The following is a 21,774-nucleotide window of genomic DNA, read 5'->3' on the forward strand; positions in this document are numbered from 1 at the left end:
TAGGAGTTGGGGAAAATGGAATGTTGAGATTAGAGATCCAATTGGAGGTGCTGAGGTTTGTTAGGTACTATTGAAACTGCAGAAGCAGCATCAGCTAATGAAAGATCTTCAAAAATGTTTAAGTTAGATATAGCATCAATTGTAGAGAGAAGAACAAGAACATCACTGATAGTTACTATACGAGGGATTCTTCTCTCTGCAACCGGATCTACCCCGCATCTATCTGTTTCAAAAGAATCTGAGACTCATTCATCTGCACTATTTGCTCCCCATGTATTGAATTCTGATTCCCATGTTGAAGAACAACTAAACTTAACCAAGGAAGTGAACAGAACAATCACAATTGCAGAGAGCGAAGAAGGTTAGAGAGAGAATAAAAAGAAAATACTCTCTTGAAAGTGACAGATGGTTGGGTTGCAGGTCAGCCGCCACTTCTCGAACATGGGAGGAGAGATGGGACATATGAAGATTAACCTTTAAAGAAAGAGTACTAGTATAAGAAATGAAAAAGGTGAACGATTAAAGTGTAAAAAGGAGAATTCATTTTTGAATAAATGAAAATAGAAGGTCGGAAAAGAAACTGGTAAGAAAGTAGGCGGCCAAAAAGAAAATAAACCAATAGTAATGGGAAAACCATTTTGTTCATTAACTTTAACATATTTTATCATACAAACACATACAGTAAGAGGCAGAAGAAATTCATAGCCGCAAAATAAAGCCCAAGTTGTAAGTATGAAAATGGTCACTGAGATATATCAAAATGAGAACAAAGAAGCAACCAAATTACCAACACTACAGCAAACTCTCTGAACGGAAAAAAAAAATACCAGAATAAGTCAAGACCAAACAGTAAGGAGTCGTATTTAAGCCTTCTCACTTCTTTAAGACACTGCAAAATACCAACCAAAAGCTTCCTCAGGATAAAGCAGGCAATGCAACATATTAACTTTTGTTTCTGGACTTGTCTTTCAAAAGAAAGATCGCATAAGCGAAATGGCACTCTGTAAGAGTCTAGTTATCAGGCAAAGCCGAACAAGGAAGAGCGGGATGAGCCTCCACATTATATATATATATATATATATATATAATTATGTGCAGATTTCAATATGTTAAATGAATGAAGCTCTATTTCTAAAGATTTTTCACTTTCTCAAAAGCCACTTGAAGAATTATGTCAGGTGACTCGAGGGAAGCAACCAATACTTCACAAGCATTTTGTTAAGTTTAGGGACGGTTGTTGTGTACTACAAGCTTATTAAACATTCAAAATTTTAACGATTACATGATATATTAGAAATTAATGATCTGAGTATAAACTAAAATGATCAAAGGAGTATGATGTTTCTATTACCTCCTTCCCACTTCCTAAGGTGGCTGCTAATACAAATGAGCACATAAAAAATGACAAATGAATAGTCTAGAAAGATGGTTGTGGTAGTTGAGTGCAAGTTCGAAGTGAACGTAGGTGAATCCGAGGATTTGACCCACGCAACCACTTGAACCCAGTTACTAGCCTCAAATGGTCGACTAGGTCCCCATAAAGTTTGGGAAGCTGGTGGATCAGTATTTTAAGTGAAGCTACTAATTGATGTTTCCATCAGTTGCTTCTCCACTAATTCTTTTAGGAAAAAAAATGATACAACATTTATGTAAAAAGATAAGATGACAGCCCTTTTTTTTACTTCGCTTCAATAATATATAGACTTAAAATGTTTTACAACAATAAATATGAATGTTGTTACTTCTTATGTTGCATAAATTTAAGTAATGCTTGTAAGTTTTTTTCTATCTATCCCTCGAGGCGAAAACAGACCGTCTCGCCTTGATACATGCCATGAGGCGCATCTACTGAATTTTAAAACGTAGCTATAGACCACTCTTACCAATTGTTTGAAAGGTTGATGGTGGATTTAAGGTCGAAGTTTGCCCATGCGTAGTAAGCTAACAAAAATTAATAATCTGTACCTAAAGTCATGTACTCGATCTAGAGTTGTGAGAGTGATGGGACTTACTTGTACAAGTAGGCAGCAATTCCCAGGATTATACACAACAGAATAATATCGATACAGAAGTTCCTACTGGACCTCAGCTGGAACAGAGAAAGAGTAATACACTTTTTAATAACATCAAAATTGAAACCTATGCAGTACGACTCGGCCGAGTCAGCCGAGTGACTCGGGACTCGGCTCGGACTCGGACATACACCGAGCCGAGTCCTGACTCGGATCTGACTCGGGTCGTTACTAGTATATGCCAATTTTTTTTCCCTTATTTGTCACATATTAATTCTGTTTTTGAAAATATTCTAGAAATACCAAAATTTTCCGTTTCCTTCAAAAGATTATTAGTAGTAAGTTGCAATTACAAAGTTTATTAGTAGTAAGTATTTAAACCTTTGGAATAGCAAAAGATTTTCTAGAAATATACCAAAACATAGTTATAGAAAGTTGCAATTTAGTAGTAAGTATTTAAAATCTTTAGAATACCAAAAGATTTTTTAGACATAAAAAGAAAAATTTATTAGTAGTAAGTATTCAAAATATACCAAAGGATTTATTGAATAAAATATTTAAACTACCAAAACATAGTTTTAGAAAGTTGCAGATTAGTTGTTAATTTTCAGTTTTGAAGTTTGAACATGATTACATTTTGAATTGCCGTATTAATCATATTATATGGAGTACATACATTAGTAACTACTTATGGGAAGCAATGAGATCGACTCTGGCTGACTCGGCCGAGTGACTCGGCTGACTCGCCCCTTGACTCGGACTCGGATCTTGGCCGAGCCGAGTCCGAGTCCGAGTCGTACTACTTAGATTGAAACAAACAGCACAATTCAATTTAAAAAAAATTGATACTGTAACTTAAACAATTCCATCACGAAATATACCTGGGTAACAGTCTGCTTCAGTCTAACGTTGGTACTCTTAAGGTCAGAGGCAGCCCTATCCACCTGTAGTGAGATACAAAAAAGAACGTGAGACAACACACAATATGCTATTAAGCTGTATATCGTTATTTATTCATGTGTCCTTGATAGAGATGAATGGCAGCAACCGTTTAAGGCATATGGGAGACGTCAAAAGAAGGATTGCCAGACCCAAATTCTGATTTGGCGTGTCTTGCATGAATGGCCCACTAAGAACCTTGAATAATGCAGGCCTGATCCACATGTCTTTGTGGAGATTCTACTAGTTTCTAAGTATTAGGATGGTTAAGTGTCTTTAATGTCTTTTAGTGTCTCTTTAATGTCTTTAATGTCGTCTAGTGTCTCTTTAATGTCTTTTATGTCCTAGGAGTTTAGAAGTTTAAAAGTCTAGAAGTATGGGATATTAAGGGTCAGTTTTAGGCTATATATAAGGGTTGTATTCTGCTGTTTGAGGACAGATAGAGAGTATTCCAGCAGCTAGTTAAGCTTTATGTGTTTGTGTGATGCAAATACCCCAAAGGCGTGATGCCTAAGGGCTCTAGGAGTGATTCCTAGTTTGTACTGGTGTGATACTAGTGCGTTATTTCTTATATCTATAATATAATCAAGTTAGTTTCTTCCTTAATTCCAGTTTCCCATTTCTGTCCTACATCAGTCCTAGCTACATCTAAAAAAATGAAAAGGAAATTCAAAAATAAATTTTCACCTTGTCATCAATCTCATCGACCAAAGGCACTTGTCTGTCCAGTTCCTGCACATATTACCAATATCTCATTTGTGTTCTTCCATAACTCGTGAATAAAAATAACTTGAAGAAAACCAACCTCGTTCATGTCATGAGCCATGTTTTTAAGTGTATCTAATCCTTCTGCAATAACATCAAGACCTTGATCCTGCACAGGCACCAGTGTTAGAATATACAGTTCAAAGAAACTTTGTAGAATAGTATCAATCTAAAGCACTCATAATACATAAAACCTAACCGAGGATCAATAATCAAGCGTCCCCCGCTTCTAGTATAAACATAATAAAGCAAGAGTCACTAAGTACTTGCCTGTCTTATTTTCCGCATTTCATATTCTTGCTTAAACTGACTTGACTCTTCCGTTTGCTGAAAGAATTCACTATCAAATTTTCCATCTGTTAAAGGTAGTTCAGTAGTTCAGAATAACCATTAGCAGTTGATTACAAAATAATATTATTTCCTTTTACATGACAAGGACTCAATACATCTGTAACTGCGGAAACCAATTAGTAGAAGACCTATAGGTAAGTTCCAAGAAAGAAGACCTATAGGTGACACCCCAATTCGATAACCAACACAAACCATCCATCAAGATATCAATTAATAAAGATTATAGGATTAGTAGAATTTCAAACTCGACCAGATTCAAACCAAAATATGAAACTTGCCAGAGGAAAGTTGACAACTCAATTTATTATTAATTCTCCTCACCTGCTGTGGAGTCAAATTTGATCTCCTGACGAGAACCTGAAGCTGCCCAACCTCCATTCTTTCTTGCTGCAGTTGAAGTCCCATCCGGTATAGCCTGAATTCTCTCGGTCAGACCCAATACTAAGTCATTACGGGTTACAAGTTCTTCTTTGGACAGCCCTTTGACCTGAGATGTTCATGAGTAATTATTATTATTATGGAACTACATTCTATGAAATAACAACCAAATTTGTCAGATCTCAATCATAAAATATTATTTCAGGAAATGGGTTCCTAACGGGCCCTAACTAACAACAAAAGCACCAACTCAGTAAAGATACCCTACATGTAAGAAGAATCACAACTGTAAGAAGAACCATAGGGTAAGAATCACACTGAAATTTGGTCCATCAGGAAATGGGTTCCTAATGGGTTTTCTTATCAAGCTAAACATGTGAAGGCAGACATTTCTCCTACCTAATTCTCTTTCGGCATTCAGTCCTACATTTCTAACAAGACCTTAAGCAATATATGAATTCAAATTCACTATAGGGGAAGTTCATAGCTAGTACAATTCATGATTAGCTTGATAAGAAAACCTAAAAGTCTCAAACCCTTAAGACTTGTTCTCATATTCGTATATATCGATAATTTGATATTGCTACTTGCCTACTACTTCTATGACAAATCAACGAAACCATATTAGACTAAATAAAAAGAAAATTGCTAGAAACTACGCAACTGAAAACCTAATTACGGACGAAATCGAAATCATAAAGATCCAACTAGATATCTAGAGAGAGGAGAAAGAAAAATTACCTTCTTAAGAGCTAATCTCTGCAATTTAGGCACTTCCTCAAGCAATCGAGCCTTAGTTCGTCGAATCTCAGCGTTAATGGCAATAGTAGCAGCCCTATTCGTCTCATTTGAAGCATCTTCTGCTTTCTGTGTAACGATAAACAAGTCAAATGCTTTTGATTAGATATAAGAACAACCCCTAGAAAGAGAAAGAGAAAGAGAAAGAAACAGATCAAATTAAACCTGTAAAGCTGCTTCAATGTCGTTTTCAACGGCGGCGTAAAGACGAGCGAAGGCATCGTCACCGGAGACGTCGAGATCCTTTTGCTTGTCGATATCGTACTTATCATATTTCTTACAGATCGAATCGACTCGAGTGAGAATGTCGATCACACTCATCTCTCTGCTAGATTATAGATAGAGAGAGAAAATCAAGGATTCGAGGAAACGTGTAAGAGAGAGAGAGAGAGAAGAGGAAGTTGTTCGATCGGTTTTTTTTTTTCTTCCCTGGTCGAGTTTGATGGAGTCGGAAAAACAATTCCGAAAGAGCGTGGCGTGACAAGAAAACAGCCTGGTCTCTGGTCCTACTACTATTTTGTGAGTATTTTGAAGTTATCCCTACATCTATAAATATTACAGATGCCTCCTTTGACTAATTTTCTTTTTTGGAAAGTGACTATGAAAATCATTACAATGACATTTGATACATCAAAGATATGACAAGCATGATAACTGCCGAATTAAACTTTGAAACAAACGGGTCTATAACCCAACTAAACTAGTTGCCTAAAGCCCAACGAAATAACGGCTAAAACACATCCAACTACATTATTTGTACTTTTAATAACCCAAGTTCAATAAATCATGGAACTCCACTTCCTGTGAGAATCAAGCGTGGAACATCCACGATTTTTAGAGTTTATGTCAACACAAGCAACCACGTGGGATGATTTGTTAAGCATGATTTTTTATTACAAATCAAGTTCAATGGTGGTTAAACGAATATTCGTTAGCCTGGCTTTACATTACAGGGCAGGTGGGACGATCGAGATCTTTGTCCCATTTACATTTATCACCCGTCTCTACCAACGGAAGACTTTATATTACAGGGCAGGTGGGACAACCGGGACCTTTGTATCATTTATCACCACTCTCTAGCAACGGAAGGTCATTGACGCTTTAGGTAGAAAGAGATTTGTTGAGGATGACAACAAAAAAAAAAATTTTGTAGGATTCCCTAACTTCGATAAATAGACTATTACTAAGATTAGATTATCATACTAGGAGTGTATATGTTTGTAATGTGATAGTTTCTAAGACATTTCACATCATTACTTTTAATGTATTATTTTGCTGCGCGCTTCAGGTCATTGTGTTTCACATTGTTGATTGTAATGTATTAAATAACCTTCAAAAGGAGGTTACGTCTTTTTTCAACCACTTTATAAACGCGTTAGATAGCAATGTATGCATTGTAGGAAGCAATATGTTTAAGGTTGAAATAAATTTCAAAGTATTTTACCTAAAAGCTTTCCCAAGTAAGATGTGCATTTTAGCCTACTAATAAAAAACAAAACGACCCTGGTAACAACCAAGTTGTTGAAGTCTAAGACACTGGTAATGACTAAGTTGTTGAAGTCTATGAATTTCATCCACCCTCGGAATCAAGGGGAGAAAGAAGATGAAATAACATAATAGATGGGCGAGTGATGGCTAGTAGATGGTCCAATTGATAAAACGATTTTCGATAATCTCTGAGGATTCGATCCATCTTATTAATCAAACTACTCGATGCTCATATATATGCAAAGTTGGAGAAAGATGAACTTACATTATACAAAATTAATATTTAGTTATGAACATACCAAATATGCTTAAAACTCTATTTCATACTGCATCTAGGACATGCCAACAGAAGAATCACCAGGTTGTGAACAAATGATACAAGGAGGTTGACCCTCAAGCAGGAGTTTCGTATACGTTTTACCCGCTGATCTAGCATTGTACCATTCACAAACTCACATTTTGCATTTTCCTCCATCAGTTGGTCTCAAACTGCATAAAATACTCAGAAAAGACTAACATATATCACAAATACATAACATTGTTCCATTGTTAGATCAAATATGCATTCACCATGTGAAAATGTTGCTTAACCTCAGCTTCGGAATATGTTTCCATCTGCAAACTTATTTTCTAGATTCGATGAAGAAACCTACTCTAGAAAAGTGTTCGATTGGCTGACTGATTAGGACTATTTTATCTATTTACCTCACCTTCTTCTTAATCCTGCAGGTTAATATTGCAGACAAAATCAGGGGAATTCAATGTCTTGATTTCATTAACATCTTTCCGCGTCCTAGTACAAAGACCATTTATATCTAAACTTTCTTCACTTGCATACCACTTTTGTCTCTTCTAAACTAAAATTTACATATTAAGAGTTCAAATTACTTCAATCATAAGAATACCACATTCTAAATTATCAACTAAAGTCTCCTTAATCTCTACCCGACAGACAATCTTACGTCTACTCCTACTAGAACTCAACAAAGTAGTCCAATCACTTCATCCTCCTAAGATGAATTTAGGAAACTAACTAATGTATACTACCATTCTATGTAGTGGGTTGAGGACCTGACCTAGCCGAGGTCGGTACGAACATGATACCTCAAGCTCCAAAGAAATGAGCTTGGGGAAATCTGTCTGAGTCCGCCCATTCTCGGGCAAATTCACATGTTACTATCGAGCTTAAGAACATAACTCCAATGTATAAGTAATGCAACTCCATACATCTTCTAGATGATGTCTACAATTTGTAAGACTATTGTAGCAGAGCATGATCGAATCTAAACTAAATAAGAATAGGAACTATACGTTTCAGCTGAAATCACACAACAACACGACCAAGAACATTCAAACTTAAATCTCGAAAGCTATTACTGGTTCAAGGAAAAAAGTAAGCCTACCATGTAAATTTTGCTAAGACTATCCCAATAACTATGAATATCTAAAACAAGATACTCTTAAATCGAGCAATCAAGTAAAGGAGATCATTACCTAATTCTAATTGAATCAACCTATTCTTTATGGCAAAATTGTGATGACCTGAAATTTATCTTTCTAAATCAAGAGTATATGATGTAGTCTAGACTGCAAAACTAAGGAACTGAAACCCTAAAAAAAATACTTAAGCAAAAGTATGCATCTACAAACTATGGTGAAACTAGTTTAGGGTTTGGAATTTGATTTCATTCATCATAGAGAATACATGGATGATCAGATCCATAATTGAATAACATTTTACCAAGTAAACTTGTACAGGAAAACTTCATTCAGATGTCATTCATATCCAACTAGAGATATCAAAACAAAACCTCTTTGTCTCTTTCAATCCAGAAATAACTAATGTTTAGAAAGAGATAGTAAGCAAGAAAACCTTCAGAGTTTTACAGCTCAGAATCGATCGTGGTTAAACTAGTTATCTGTAAATCAATTTAAGAGAGAGAGAGAGAGAAAAAAAAGTACAGAGATTTGTTGAGATTTAAAATCAAGCACCGCCAGCAGATTTGTATCGGTAAAGCTTTCCGAATACGTGAAGAGCAGTAACGAAACCGATGAAACAGAGACTCGTCACGATAACAACAGTAGGTGTGATCTTCAATCCTGGTGCATCATCTGTGTAAAACCTCAACATGTTGCTTCCATTTCCACCAACACTGAATCCTCCGCCACCACACCAGAACTGGTAACTCTTCGACAACGCATACCAGCTGCAGCAGCAGCTGTTCCACGAGGTGCGGCTCCGACTGTTCCCGTTGGACGAGATCTGCCGGCGGATGATGAAGATTGCGATTGAGATGCTCCTTTCGCCATTCTTGCCTGACCTTAGAGAGAGACGAGAAACTAGAAAGAGAATGGTCTAGAGAGAGAGAGAAAAAATTCGTCTTTCGTATTCTCTTTACTTATTTCGAGCCCTGGTTTTAGATCGAGATCGGAGTTTTCAAGGACGGTCATTTTGATGATTCGATGTAACTGGACGTAGGATAGCGATGACAAATCCCTATTTATGTATGTTGAGATCTAGAAGTGCATTTCAACTAACGGTGTCTATTAAGGATATAAGCAATTAACTGCTAGCCGGTTGTATAACGAAAATGCATAAAAATCATGGTTGTTAGGTGGTAGATAAAAATACCTTGTTTACATAATTTGGTTAAAGTCGAGAAGCAATAAAGACAACGAAATACCCATCTTAATTTCATTATTAGGGGTTAAATCCAATTTGGCTACCAATACTTGATCGAACTCTAAAATTTGGTTCTCATGTTTATCCAACTTTCAATTTAGTCTCCAAAACCATGAATTTGTCAATCGAACTTAACCGCTAACAAATTTTTTATTTTTTGTCTTTACTCTATAAGTAATTCGCCTTTTTTTTCTCTTTCGAATTTACCATCGATCGACCGTCTGCCAGCGACCTCCAACTTTTACTTTTTGTCTTTTTCTTTTTTCACTGAGAGAAGAAAGATAAATGGCGTGGGTGGAGGGAACACATATTGAAAGAAATGGCAAAAAAAAGAAAAAGAAATATTGATTATTAAGTTTAACTAACGAACTGATTCTTCTTAAATTTCTCCCTTTTCTCACCAACCTCTTTGCTTCTCCACAAGCCGAACAAAATCTGAAAAGTAGTTTGTCGGCGAAGGGATTCCCTTTGTCGAAATCCGTCATTTAGCGATGGCGGATATCCTATTTTAGAAAGAATCATCTTTTTGGAGTGCCAACAGATTTGGAAAGAAGCAAACATAGATTAAAAGAAATTTATGTGAAAGATGTTTTCTGATTTTTTAAGATCTTCTCTTTGAAACCCCTTGTTCGAAATTATGTAGTTATTAAGAGATCATTTTTTGGGATACAATTTAAGAAGATGTTGATGAATTAAGCAAATGACATGAAATCCAGATAAATGGTAATCAACACTAGATTTGATGGGTTCACACCGTGAAAATTCATGAATTCACCATCAATTCTATAACACTACAGTGGCAAAAGGACATCATTCTTATTGATGATTGATGATTGATATAAATGACTATCTCCTACTTGTTCTTCATCAATTAGGAATTTTACAAGATGAAACCCCAACGTATTACAGTTTGGAATTACAACATTTTTTGGTAGTTTCTTATGGGATTATGATTTATGAATTTTAGTGTCATTGTTGTATGTTGGGGGGGGGGAGGGGGGGAAGGAGATGCTTTGGAATTCTACTTCACCTTAACAAATTGGAAGTAACATATGTTATGTGTCTGAAGAGATGACGAATTCAACGAATCGACTGAAGAACACTCTATTACTATCACGATATCGCTCAATTTAGGTTTGATTCGACAAAAATGTTGTAGATATTTTGACTTGTATGCAATGTTGCTTCATTCTAAGGATTTGGCGTCGCAAAAAACACGGAGAAGACGAAAGGAAAAGAGAAGAACCATTTATCTTCGCTCAACAACTTCAGTCTGACAGACTCGCAAGCTCTCTATGTTTTTGTCGATTCTTCAGGATTGCTTATATTATCCTCATGGAAAACATATTTGTATCTATGGTATAAATAATGGATATGCATTGTTCTGTCTTATCATGGCCTTTAAGGGTTTCGTTATGGTCATGAGGGCATCGTTATTCAATCAATGACATCTACTTGGTTCATCGTTCCTACATATATTTTAGTATAATAAAGTTTAAGATCTTTAGGGTCTTCTCATTTATGATCTTTAGGATCATTTCATTTGTGATCTTTAGGGTCTTTTCATTTCGTTATTGTAATATTGCACTCCTTTACCTTCATATTGTAATTTACTTTTGTAAGTTTTGTGTTGTAATTTACTTATGTAAATCTCATGTTGTACTCAAATGAGTCAAAAGTCTCAAAACTATGTAATGTACTGGATTGAATTCTTGTATATGAATGAAAATTCTGGTTTCACTAAAAAAAACTAACGAACTCATGGTTTTAGACCCAGATCAAACATTGGACAAATATAGGTGACTAAATTTTCATTAAGCACAATTTTTTTTTTTTTGTAATGGATCAAATTAAATTTTGATTGTTCAGAAACTGTTGTATCATCTAGTTGATATGATTTCTGATGCTCATAGATTCTTAGGACTTCATCTGTATCATCTTCATAGTTATTCATTTGATGAATCGACAAACTGAAAGGAGATGAAAATCTATTTTGATGAATCCATATCTGGTTAAACAATTTGATTTTCTGGATTTCATTTTGTGTTTATATGAATCAATAGATGTTCTGATACGTTATTTCGATCTCGTTGTTTAGTTTATCTTTGAACAAAATCTCGTGTATCTCAAACTTTTAATTGGTTATATTTCTCTAAGCAACAAGAAGATGAAATTAGGTTTTCATGAATCGAGCTTTGTTTCTTCAATTTGTTTGTTCATTTTATGTCTCTACCAGATCTAGCTTATGATCTCGATTAGTTTTGTAATTAATTCAGTTCTTATATAATCAAAATGAAAATTTAGAGAAAAAATATCATTATGGATGCTTTTGGCGAGGTAGTGAATTTTTTAATTGGTTGCATTAAGTTTGCGCAAGGGTCGTGTTGAGTTTGTAATGAGTTCGTGTATAATAACGAAAGTATGGTTACAAATCAGTGAAAAGCTCTCTGGTGAATAGTTAACCGCGAACATAAAGTCTGATTAATTAGTTGAGTTGGGCACGAGTGAACTGTTTGTTTGAGATTTATACCAATACCTACCGATTATTTTCACGAAACATATGTGTGTAGTCTGTTGTCGAATAACATGAGTCGAGCATACATATAACAAGTACCGACAGGCAAACTCGGATTGCAAGTTTTTTTCACCCCGATTTCCTATGGTGTGATTTTTGTCACATTCTCATTCGAATAAGGTTAACGAGGTGCAATTAAATGCGCAAACCGTTAATCATATAGTAGAGGATTTATTATGTGATTTTGATGCACTCTAATGTACTAAACATCATTAGATAATAAATAATTTTTCTCCTGTTTTGCCTACTACTGGTAGTCCAATTGGTCAGTGCATATGCTCCGCAATGCAGAGGTCCCAGGTTCAATCCCATGGAAGTGCAAATCCAGGAATATTGAATTTGGATATAAAGAAAATAGTTTATGTAGGCTTTGTATGGGCAAAAATCCGCCCCACGAGGTGCCTGTAAAATAAAGGAAACAACCGCTTCGTAAGGGTAAAATCCGCGAGGCTAAATAAGAAGGCCCGATAATGGCCCAAGTCGTTACTCGGGTCACCGAATCCATATCCGTTTGGCACTAAGCGTATCTGACACGTGTCACGCGATAGCCACCTGCCAGTACTAGGCAATCTTACGGCCAGAGGATTATTGTGCAATCCATAACCGCACTAGTGGTAAATATCCCGTATCTGCCACTTAAAGACGGGTGTTACTGGCCAGTAGCTTAACGCACACGCGGTAACATCTTAGCCGTCCCTCGAGAAATTCGAATATTCATCTGACGGTCAGATCCTCTTGCCCCTAACGTATCTCGCAGGAGTGATGACACGGAATAAATACGTCGGTTACTAGCTGGTTGTCATCAAGGCAATCCCTTTCCACCACTATAAATACGAGAAGCAAAACTCAGACAAAGGCATCGAATATTCGACTGCAATACTCGAGTAATCCATCTTCACTACCATTCCCATCGATAAGTCTCTCAAAGAGCTCTCCATTCTTCCAAAGTCTCTGACTCATCGTCTTAGAAGTTGGGAGATAAGAGCTTGGTAGTCCCGAATTGAACAGTAATTGGCTAGTCGTATCGACACCATTACCACCACCACCTTATCGCAGAAGAAAGCTCTCAAGTCTCATATTCCTCTCATCCAGCAGTAACTAGCTGGCCGTAATACCCTTTTCGCAGTAACTAGCTGGTCGTATCACCATCCTAATACGGCTACCTCCTCACCACATCACTCCCCTAGCGATAAGACGCTAGACGTATCATCATCATCCATCCAACGATTCTCACCGTCCGATCCACTTACGACCAGCACCTTATCGCAAGTTCACTTACGACTAGCAAGTTAACGACAATATATCATCACCATCACCCTCTTAGTACAGTAAGTATATCATTACCGTGGGGATCTGTTCCGACAACTCCACGAGCCGAGACACCTAAGCACTCCGACGACGGTTACCTCCTTATCGACCACTTTCTTTTGTTTATATTTGATCGAGTGTCTGACTTGACCGTCGGAGCCCCCTTAGGCCGGCACCATCCCGGTGTCCCCGAGGCTTCACGATCTTTTCTCTCTTTTTGTGTGCAGGTTCTTTTCGACACGTAGCCGGTCCCCGAAGCATCCGACCCGACCCGACAAGACTTTTGACCGTCGACCCGTTGACTGTCAGACTTTCCGACCCGTAGACATTTTACCGTCTACAATTTGGCGCTAGAAGGAGGGGGCCAGCCACTAACTACCGAAAAGACAAGTACCATGGAAGGAGACATGTCCAACGCTTCTGTGGATTTTTCATCACAACTTGCTGCACTCACTGCCCAGATGCAAGAAAACGCCGAAAGATTGAGAGCTTTGGAGGAGGAGAACTCTACTGTCCGGGCAGAGAACATGCTACTGCAAGAAAGAATTACGGAGTTGGTGGTTCCAAGAAGACAAAGTTTGGGGGACAATCGACCACCTCCCAACGGTTCTGAAGCAGGAGGACCATCTAATCGCCCGACACCCCCTCACAACACTACTGCAGGCTTCACCACCAGCCAAGTAGGGACAGGATCCGCAAGTGCTCCATTCATAGCTCCAACACATACCTTTCAACAACCTCTCACTCCACAGCAGACCATGGCTGCTCCTCTTTACTCATCTTCCACTATTGCTATGCCTACTATCTTCCCTATGCCTACTCAACCCACCATGGCTTCTAATCCCTTATTATTTTCACATACAGGTACCCCTTTAGAGCAAGCTTTAGCAAAGAGGCTAGCTGAAATGGAGGCTCTGATCACTAGAATTCCAGGAGTCCCGACCCCCTTCAAGAAGAGTCTTCCTCAAAGCTATGCCGATTCTCCGTTCGTCGATGCAATTGCTCTGGTAGAGATGCCCAGAAAGTTCACTTTTCCCAACATGAAGATGTATGACGGCACCTCTGACCCAGACGATCACATAGCCTCTTACAAACAGAGGATGTTTACTGCTGCGATTCCGAGGGACTTGCGGGAAGCGTGTATGTGCAAGAGTTTTGGGTCTAGTCTGAATGGCCCTGCTCTGCAATGGTACACCAACCTCCCTCATAACTCGATTGCTTCATTTGCCCAGCTCACAGACACCTTTGTCGAGCAATTTGCAAGCAGTAAGAAGCTCGAGAAACTCTCTGGTGATCTCTACCGAATCCAACAACGAAGGGGTGAACCACTCAGAGAGTATGTGGGAAGATTTAATCGGGAGAAGGTGTCAATTCCTTACTGCAACCAGGAGACAGCAGTTGATGCATTCAGGAAAGGTTTACTGCCAGATGGGGAGCTGTACAAAGAACTCACCAAGTTCAATTGCACAACGATGGAGGATGTTCTTTCCAGAGCTTGGGTTGAAATTAGGTGGGAGGAAGACGAAGCCCACAGAAACAGATACTATTCACAGGAAGATAGGTCAAGAGACCGTCACTCCAGAAGATACGAACGACGGTCAGAGGCCAGGAGCAATGATCCTTACCCAACCAGGCGACCAATTCCAAGGGAGAACAGGAGGCCATTCAACCCTCCATCTAATCGTCAAAACGAGAAACCACAAGGACCCATCCGTACCAAGATTCCAGAATACAACCTCAACATTGAGCCAAGTGAGGTGATTGCTGTAATGAAGGGGATGGGTAACACGGTAAGGTGGCCAGGGAAGACAAAGACGCCGAGCGACAAGAGGGATACTTCCAAGTGGTGTGAATTCCACTCGGACCATGGGCACACTACTGCAGATTGCATTGCCCTCAGGCTTGAAGTTGCTGAGCTCCTAAAGAGAGGTCACCTCACCGACTTACTGACAGATAAAGGCAAGAAAACCATGTCCCAAGGAGATGCACGACCCAAAGAGCCAGAGGAGCCGATTCCAACATTGACTTGCAACATGATCACAGGAGGCTCGGAAGTGAGTGGAGTAAGCCACTCGGCAGCCAAAAGAAATGCACGAATCACAGCCAATCCAACTGCCCACTCGACAGAGGCGTCGACTCTAACTTTCACCAACCAAACCATCAGCTTCGTTGACAACGAAGTCTCAGGGCTCGTCAACCCTCATCATGACGCTCTTGTCCTCTCTCTCACTATTGCAAATGTGTTAGTTAAACGCATACTAATTGATAACGGATCCTCCACTAATGTCTTATTTCTTCATGCCTTGCTAGGAATGGGACTAGAAGAATCAAACATCTGCCGACGTTCTACTGTCCTTATAGGATTTAGTGGAGAACAGTAGTATACCTTGGGAGAAATCGTGTTACCAGTATATGCAGGAGGAATTAACCTTAGCACCACTTTTGTGGTACTGGACTGCCCATCAGCTTATAACATGATCCTTGGAAGACCTTGGATCCATGAGATGAGGGCAGTACCATCAACATACCACCAAGTATTGAGGTTCCCAACACCTTGGGGAGTACGGGAAATCAAAGGAGACCAAGGAGCTTCCAGGAACTGCTACAAGAACACGATGAAGGCTCCCAAGAAGCCCTTGTAGCAATTACAGAACAAAGTGCCCCTTAACTCGAACCTTAACCAACCGAACATGGAGGAATTAGACGAAGTCCAAATCAACCCCAACATCCCAGAGCACAAAGTTCAAATTGGAGCACAGCTAGCTCCTACTCTCAGAGAAAAACTCATTGAATTCCTAACCGATAACTCTGATTGTTTTGCTTGGTCTCATGCAGATATGACAGGGATAGATCCCTCTATAATAGTTCATGAATTACAGGTAGACCCTTCCCATACCCCGGTCAGACAGAAAAGAAGGAAATTCGCACCAGAACGCAACAAGGTAATCAACGAGGAGATCCAGAAGCTACTTGACATCGGATCTGTAAGAGAAGTGCACTATCCAGATTGGCTCGCTAATGTGGTGGTCGTTAAAAAGAAGAATGGTAAGTGGCGGGTATGTATTGACTTTACAGACTTGAACAAAGCATGCCCTAAGGATTCCTTCCCACTACCTCACATCGACATGCTAGTAGACGCCACAGCCGGACATGAACTCTTGAGCTTCATGGATGCATTCTCGGGCTACAATCAGATCCTTATGCATCCAAACGACCAAGAGAAAACCGCCTTCGTCACGGAAAGAGGTATATTTTGCTACAAAGTCATGCCTTTTGGACTAAAAAATGCAGGTGCCACCTACCAAAGGCTCGTGAACAAAATGTTCGCCAACATGCTAGGCGACACTATGGAGGTCTACATCGATGATATGTTGGTCAAGTCATTAGTAGCAGAACAACACTTGGAACACCTCAAACAAGCATTTGAGGTACTCAGGAGGTATAATGTGAAACTAAACCCCGCTAAGTGTTCTTTTGGTGTGTCCTCTGGAAAATTTTTAGGGTATATGGTGACTCAAAGGGGGATCGAAGCTAACCCAGATCAGATTAATTCGGTGATGGGTATTCCTTCCCCGAAATGCATCAAGGACGTCCAAAAGCTTGCAGGTAGAGTGGCGGCACTTAGCCGATTCATTTCTAAATCTTCCGAGAGATGCTATCTGTTCTTCACCACTCTGCGAAAGGGGAAAAATTTCGAGTGGTCACCCGCCTGTGAAGAAGCTCTACAACAGCTGAAGAGATACCTCACTTCTCCACCTTTGCTCTCCAAACCAAAAGATGGAGAGAAATTATTCATATACCTTGCTGTTTCAGAGACAGCGGTAAGTGCAGTACTCGTTCGTGAGGAAGACGGTAAGCAGCTGCCTGTCTACTACACTAGCAAGTCATTGCTCGATGCTGAAACTAGATACAGCCAACTAGAGAAGCTAGCCCTTGCCCTTGTTACTGCAGCCAGAAAGCTGAGACCTTACTTTCAATGCCACCCAATTGTGGTGGTTACAACTTTCCCAATGAAGAATATTCTTCACAAACCAGAGCTGTCTGGGAGATTGACCAAATGGGCAGTGGAGTTAAGCGAACATGACATCAGCTACCAGCCAAGGACAGCAATCAAATCTCAGGTACTGGCCGATTTTATTGCTGATTTTACACCTAACACCTTAGTGCAGGCACAAGGAGAATTGCTCCATCTACAGGAACATAGCCAACTCAAATGGACCTTATCAGTAGATGGTTCCAGCAACATGAATGGAGTAGGACTTGGTGTTGTTCTCACCTCCCCAGAAGGTGACCTAATCCAACAAGCAATAAGATGCGGGTTCAAAGCCACCAACAATGAAACAGAGTACGAGGCCTTGATCGCAGGTATGAACTTGGCAAAGGAGATGGGAGTCTAGAAACTTGCGATAAAATCAGACTCCCAACTCGTAGTTAACCAGCTACAAGGAACCTACCAGGCCAAAGACGTGAAGATGGCAGCCTATGTGTCGCATGTAAAAGAACTACAAAGTCAGTTCACCGAGGTTAGTTTCGAACAGGTACCCAGGCTCGAGAATGGGCACGCTGATGCCTTGGCCAATTTAGGGTCATCAATTCCAACCAAGGATGCACAGACAATACCCCTAACGCTACTTCAGTGGCCGGCAGTATGGAAAACAAAGCCTTCAGAGGTAGCGGTTACAGATGCAGAAGAGACCTGGATGACACCAATAATCAGGTACTTAACTAACGATGAGTTGCCACAGGATCGAAATGAAGCTAGAAGGCTCAAAGTCAAAGCTGCAAGGTTTTGCATCATGGACGGCCAGCTCCTTAAGAGATCATACTCTGGGCCTTACTTGAAATGCATCACCCAAGAGGAATCCAAGTATGTCCTCAAGGAATTACATGAGGGGGAATGCGGTAACCACTCTGGCGGTCGCAGCCTGGCCAACAGAGCACTGACTGCAGGTTACTACTGGCCGACTATGAGAGCAGACTCTACTGACTATGCTAAACGTTGCGACAGCTGCCAGAGGTTCGCCCAAACTTCCCACCTCCCTCCAGAGAAGCTAAGTTCAATTCTATCCCCATGGCCTTTCATGAAATGGGGGATGGATATAGTAGGCAAACTACCAACAGCCCCAGGCCAGAGAGTCTACATGCTTGCTGTCACAGACTACTTCACTAAGTGGGTGGAAGCCGAAGCCTACCACCAAATCAGAGACCGCGAGGTAAAAAGTTTTGTTTGGAAACATGTCATTTGCAGGTTTGGAGTTCCCAAGGAGATTGTCACAGACAATGGTTCACAATTTATCAGCTTTGATTTCCAAGACTTCTGCAAGGAGTGGGGAATCAAACTAAGTTTTTCGACTCCTAGATACCCTCAATCCAATGGGCAAGCAGAATCGTCAAACAAAACGATAATGAACTCACTGAAAAAACGACTCAAGAAAGCTAAAGGGGCATGGGCAGATGAACTACCAGGAGTGTTGTGGTCATACAGAACCACTTCAAAGACCGCAACTGGGGAAACCCCATTTTCACTTGCATACGGTTGTGAGGCGGTAATACCAGCTGAAACAGGAGTTCCCTCTGCCCGATACCAGTGGACCACAGAAGAAAGCAATTGGGAGCTACTTAACCATAACCTGGATACGGTAGACGAGGTAAGGGACATGGCGGCAATCAGGAATGCCGCATATCAACAGAAAGCAGCCAAACATTACAACAAGAACGTCAGGGTTCGTACATTCAAAGTTGGCGACTGGGTTCTGAGGAAAGTATTTCAAAATACTAAGGAAACAGGAGCTGGCAAGTTAGCCCCTACTTGGGAGGGCCCATACCTCATTACCAAGGTAGTGGGACAAGGAGCCTACAAACTTCAATCAAAAGATGGCCTAAACATAGGCAATAGCTGGAATGCCATTCACTTACGAAGGTACTACTTCTAACCTTGAAACTTCTCCTATTTTGCCTTTTTTCCAAAAGATCACCTACTGACTTGGGCGTCGGAGGGTTGTTGGCTACGCCAACAACCACCCCTCACTATCTACGTGTGATGACAGGAACTGTCTCCAAGACACAACAAAGTAGCAAAAACAATAAGAGGCTGGACGTCAGAGTCGAAGTCCAAACCACCAGAGGAGTTCCGCACTTCGACTGGGGGGCATGAGGATACTATAAGAAGACTATGAAGAAACTGAAGAACAATACGGGTTAAGCAACCCTCACCTGTCTAACAGGCAACTCGAATCACCAGGCACCTAAGTTGAATGACGAACACTTCTTCATTTGACAACAACAAGTTCAACGTACTGTTCATCAAAATTAATTTAGAAGGAACAAAGTCCCGCACTTATTCCTCAAGTTCAATGTAATGTTCTTAAATCTAAGATATCACTTCCGATGTAAACAAAAATTTAGAAATAAAATCTCAAGTATTTATCCAGTAATTACTTGTGTTTAAACTTTATCAATATCGATGTCATTTCACTACAAGGGCATCTAATTACTTGTCTGGAGAGAAACAGTAGGTCGCTAGACGATCCCAAAAACAAAATGAAGTGTTGGTCGTATCACTTTTATAAGTGAAGATTGGTAACCCATCCAAGATGGGACAACAAGCAGCTGGTCGTCACCGGAACACAATAAGGTGCTGGCCGTATCCCTGATATAAGTCAGGACTTGTAACCCATTCAAAGTTGGGACAACAAGCTACTGGTCGTCACCGGAACACAATAAGGTGCTGGCCGTATCCCTGATATAAGTCAGGACTTGTAACACATTCAAAGTTGGGACAACAAGCTACTGGCCGTCACCTGAACACAGTAAGGTGATGGCCGTATCCCATATATAAGTTAGGATTTACAATCCATTCAAGTTGGGGCAACAAGCTGCTGGCCGTATCACTTATATAAGTTAGGATTAGTAATTCATCCAAGATGAGACAGTAAGTTGTGGCCGACGCCTAAACGCAATAAGGCGCTAGTCGTCTTCCCTACATAAGCTGGTATCACAACCACCCAACTAAGAAGAATAACAACAGGTACATAACCATAGCAATACATCTTTAAACGAAGAGTCTCAAAGAAATCCAGTGGGTTCACTTGAACCGTTAAAATACAAATCCAGAAGTCTAGCTGAACCAGGAGTCAACAACAACATATATCCGACGCGTGTCGTCCAAACAAAAGGGCTGAGCGCCTGACGACACACGATGACGACTACATATAGTTCGTCAACAACAATATATATCCGACGTGTGTCGCCCAAACAAAAGGGCTGAACGCCTGACGACACACGACGACGACCAAATATGGTTCGTCAAATAGAAAAGAAATCAACAACACACATAGTATTTCTAAACAAGTCAAGTAAAGGAAAGCACTAATGAGGCGAACTACCTCAAGTTGCATCATCACCCCTCATCACCTCGTCCATATCTATCGTCATCTCTCCCGCCCGTCGCTCCGCCAAAAGCTCCTCGTAACGAACCCGCCAGGCCTCTATGTTATCATCCATATCCCATCTGTCGGGCCCATGCTCGCGGTACTCGACGAACAAGTCTGCACGAGTCCGTAACGCCGCGTCAGTTGCAATCTGATCCCTCTCACGGGGAAATTCATCAACTAGCTGTTGGTTGTACGCCGCTTCTCTCTCCAGCACAGTGTACCGCCCCCGAAGATCCTCCAACTCTCTCTCCCGGGCACGCATCCTGTCACCCTGCTCCTGAAAGGAAACCACCTGGCTGTCGTAGCGAGTCTGCAATTGGGAGAATGATCCTGTCAACTCCGCAACTCGGTCCACACTCTCGCTCAACTGACGACGAGAGGAAATCGATGCCATGAAAGCCTACAAAAACCAAAAAATAATGATGAGCTCGTAAATATAACAAAGAATAGCTGCAACTTAAATGAGAGGTGAATACCTGGTAATGGTGCGAGACACCATAGTCTGCGCCTCCACAAGGACCATAAGCAAGGAACTTCTGGTGGTCCTCAGAAGAGAGCAGTTGATCTCCTCCAGTAGATAGGAAAGTGGAGCCGTCAAAGGGAGAAGCAGAAGGATGATGCCTCCACATGGGAACCCCACCAGAAGACCCAGATAGAGGTATCGCCGAATAAACCGGCTCTGAAGCTGGGGCCTCCTCAGTAACAGGAGTAGACGAAGAAGAATGCGGAAGAGAACTCGAACCAGTACCTGCCTTGGACCTCTTCCTCTGGCCACCCTTCCGGATGTCCGAGTAAGGAGCAGAGATGTAACCAGATCCCACCATTTGCGATGATGCGAATGACTCTGTACTTGCTGAAGGAGGTGGGAAGAGTACCGGAGCACCAGATGACTCTTGGTAGGCTAGAAGCGCACCTCGAATCTCTATAGCCGTCGCAGGAACAGAAAGGCGATTTGTTAAAGTCGCACCAGGAACAAAGTCCCACAAAGGAGTACCTGAAATAAGGGAGTGACTCAGAAGGAAGGCAGAACTCCTCTCTGGATCG

General features: G+C 40.5%; 1 protein-coding gene and 1 pseudogene across 2 annotated transcripts; both read right to left on the minus strand.

The window, feature by feature from the left end:
* Nucleotides 1-622: 622 nt before the first annotated feature.
* Nucleotides 623-5,768, minus strand: LOC147564724 (syntaxin-71-like). 2 transcript variants are annotated; one of them, XM_086649580.1, is made up of 9 exons: nucleotides 5,409-5,768; nucleotides 5,187-5,312; nucleotides 4,389-4,554; nucleotides 3,987-4,072; nucleotides 3,757-3,825; nucleotides 3,639-3,683; nucleotides 2,894-2,956; nucleotides 2,013-2,089; nucleotides 623-889 (listed from the first exon to the last, which is right to left on the minus strand). In XM_086649580.1, exons 1-9 carry the CDS (start codon nucleotides 5,562-5,564, stop codon nucleotides 874-876), a joined length of 804 nt encoding a protein of 267 aa, XP_086505706.1. In that variant the 5' UTR covers nucleotides 5,565-5,768; the 3' UTR covers nucleotides 623-873. The 2 variants fall into 2 exon arrangements, with proteins under 2 accessions (XP_086505706.1, XP_086505715.1); XM_086649589.1 differs by having other exon boundaries at nucleotides 623-1,011; nucleotides 1,125-2,089; nucleotides 5,409-5,751.
* Nucleotides 5,769-8,715: 2,947 nt separating this feature from the next.
* LOC147564725 (uncharacterized) lies at nucleotides 8,716-9,041 on the minus strand (annotated as a pseudogene).
* Between the last annotated feature and the right edge of the window lie 12,733 nt (nucleotides 9,042-21,774).

The sequence above is a fragment of the Eschscholzia californica genome, unplaced genomic scaffold (genome assembly GCF_041429995.1).
Source record: "Eschscholzia californica isolate CP2 unplaced genomic scaffold, dmEscCali1.0.p SCAF_1, whole genome shotgun sequence".
NCBI lineage: Eukaryota > Viridiplantae > Streptophyta > Magnoliopsida > Ranunculales > Papaveraceae > Eschscholzia > Eschscholzia californica.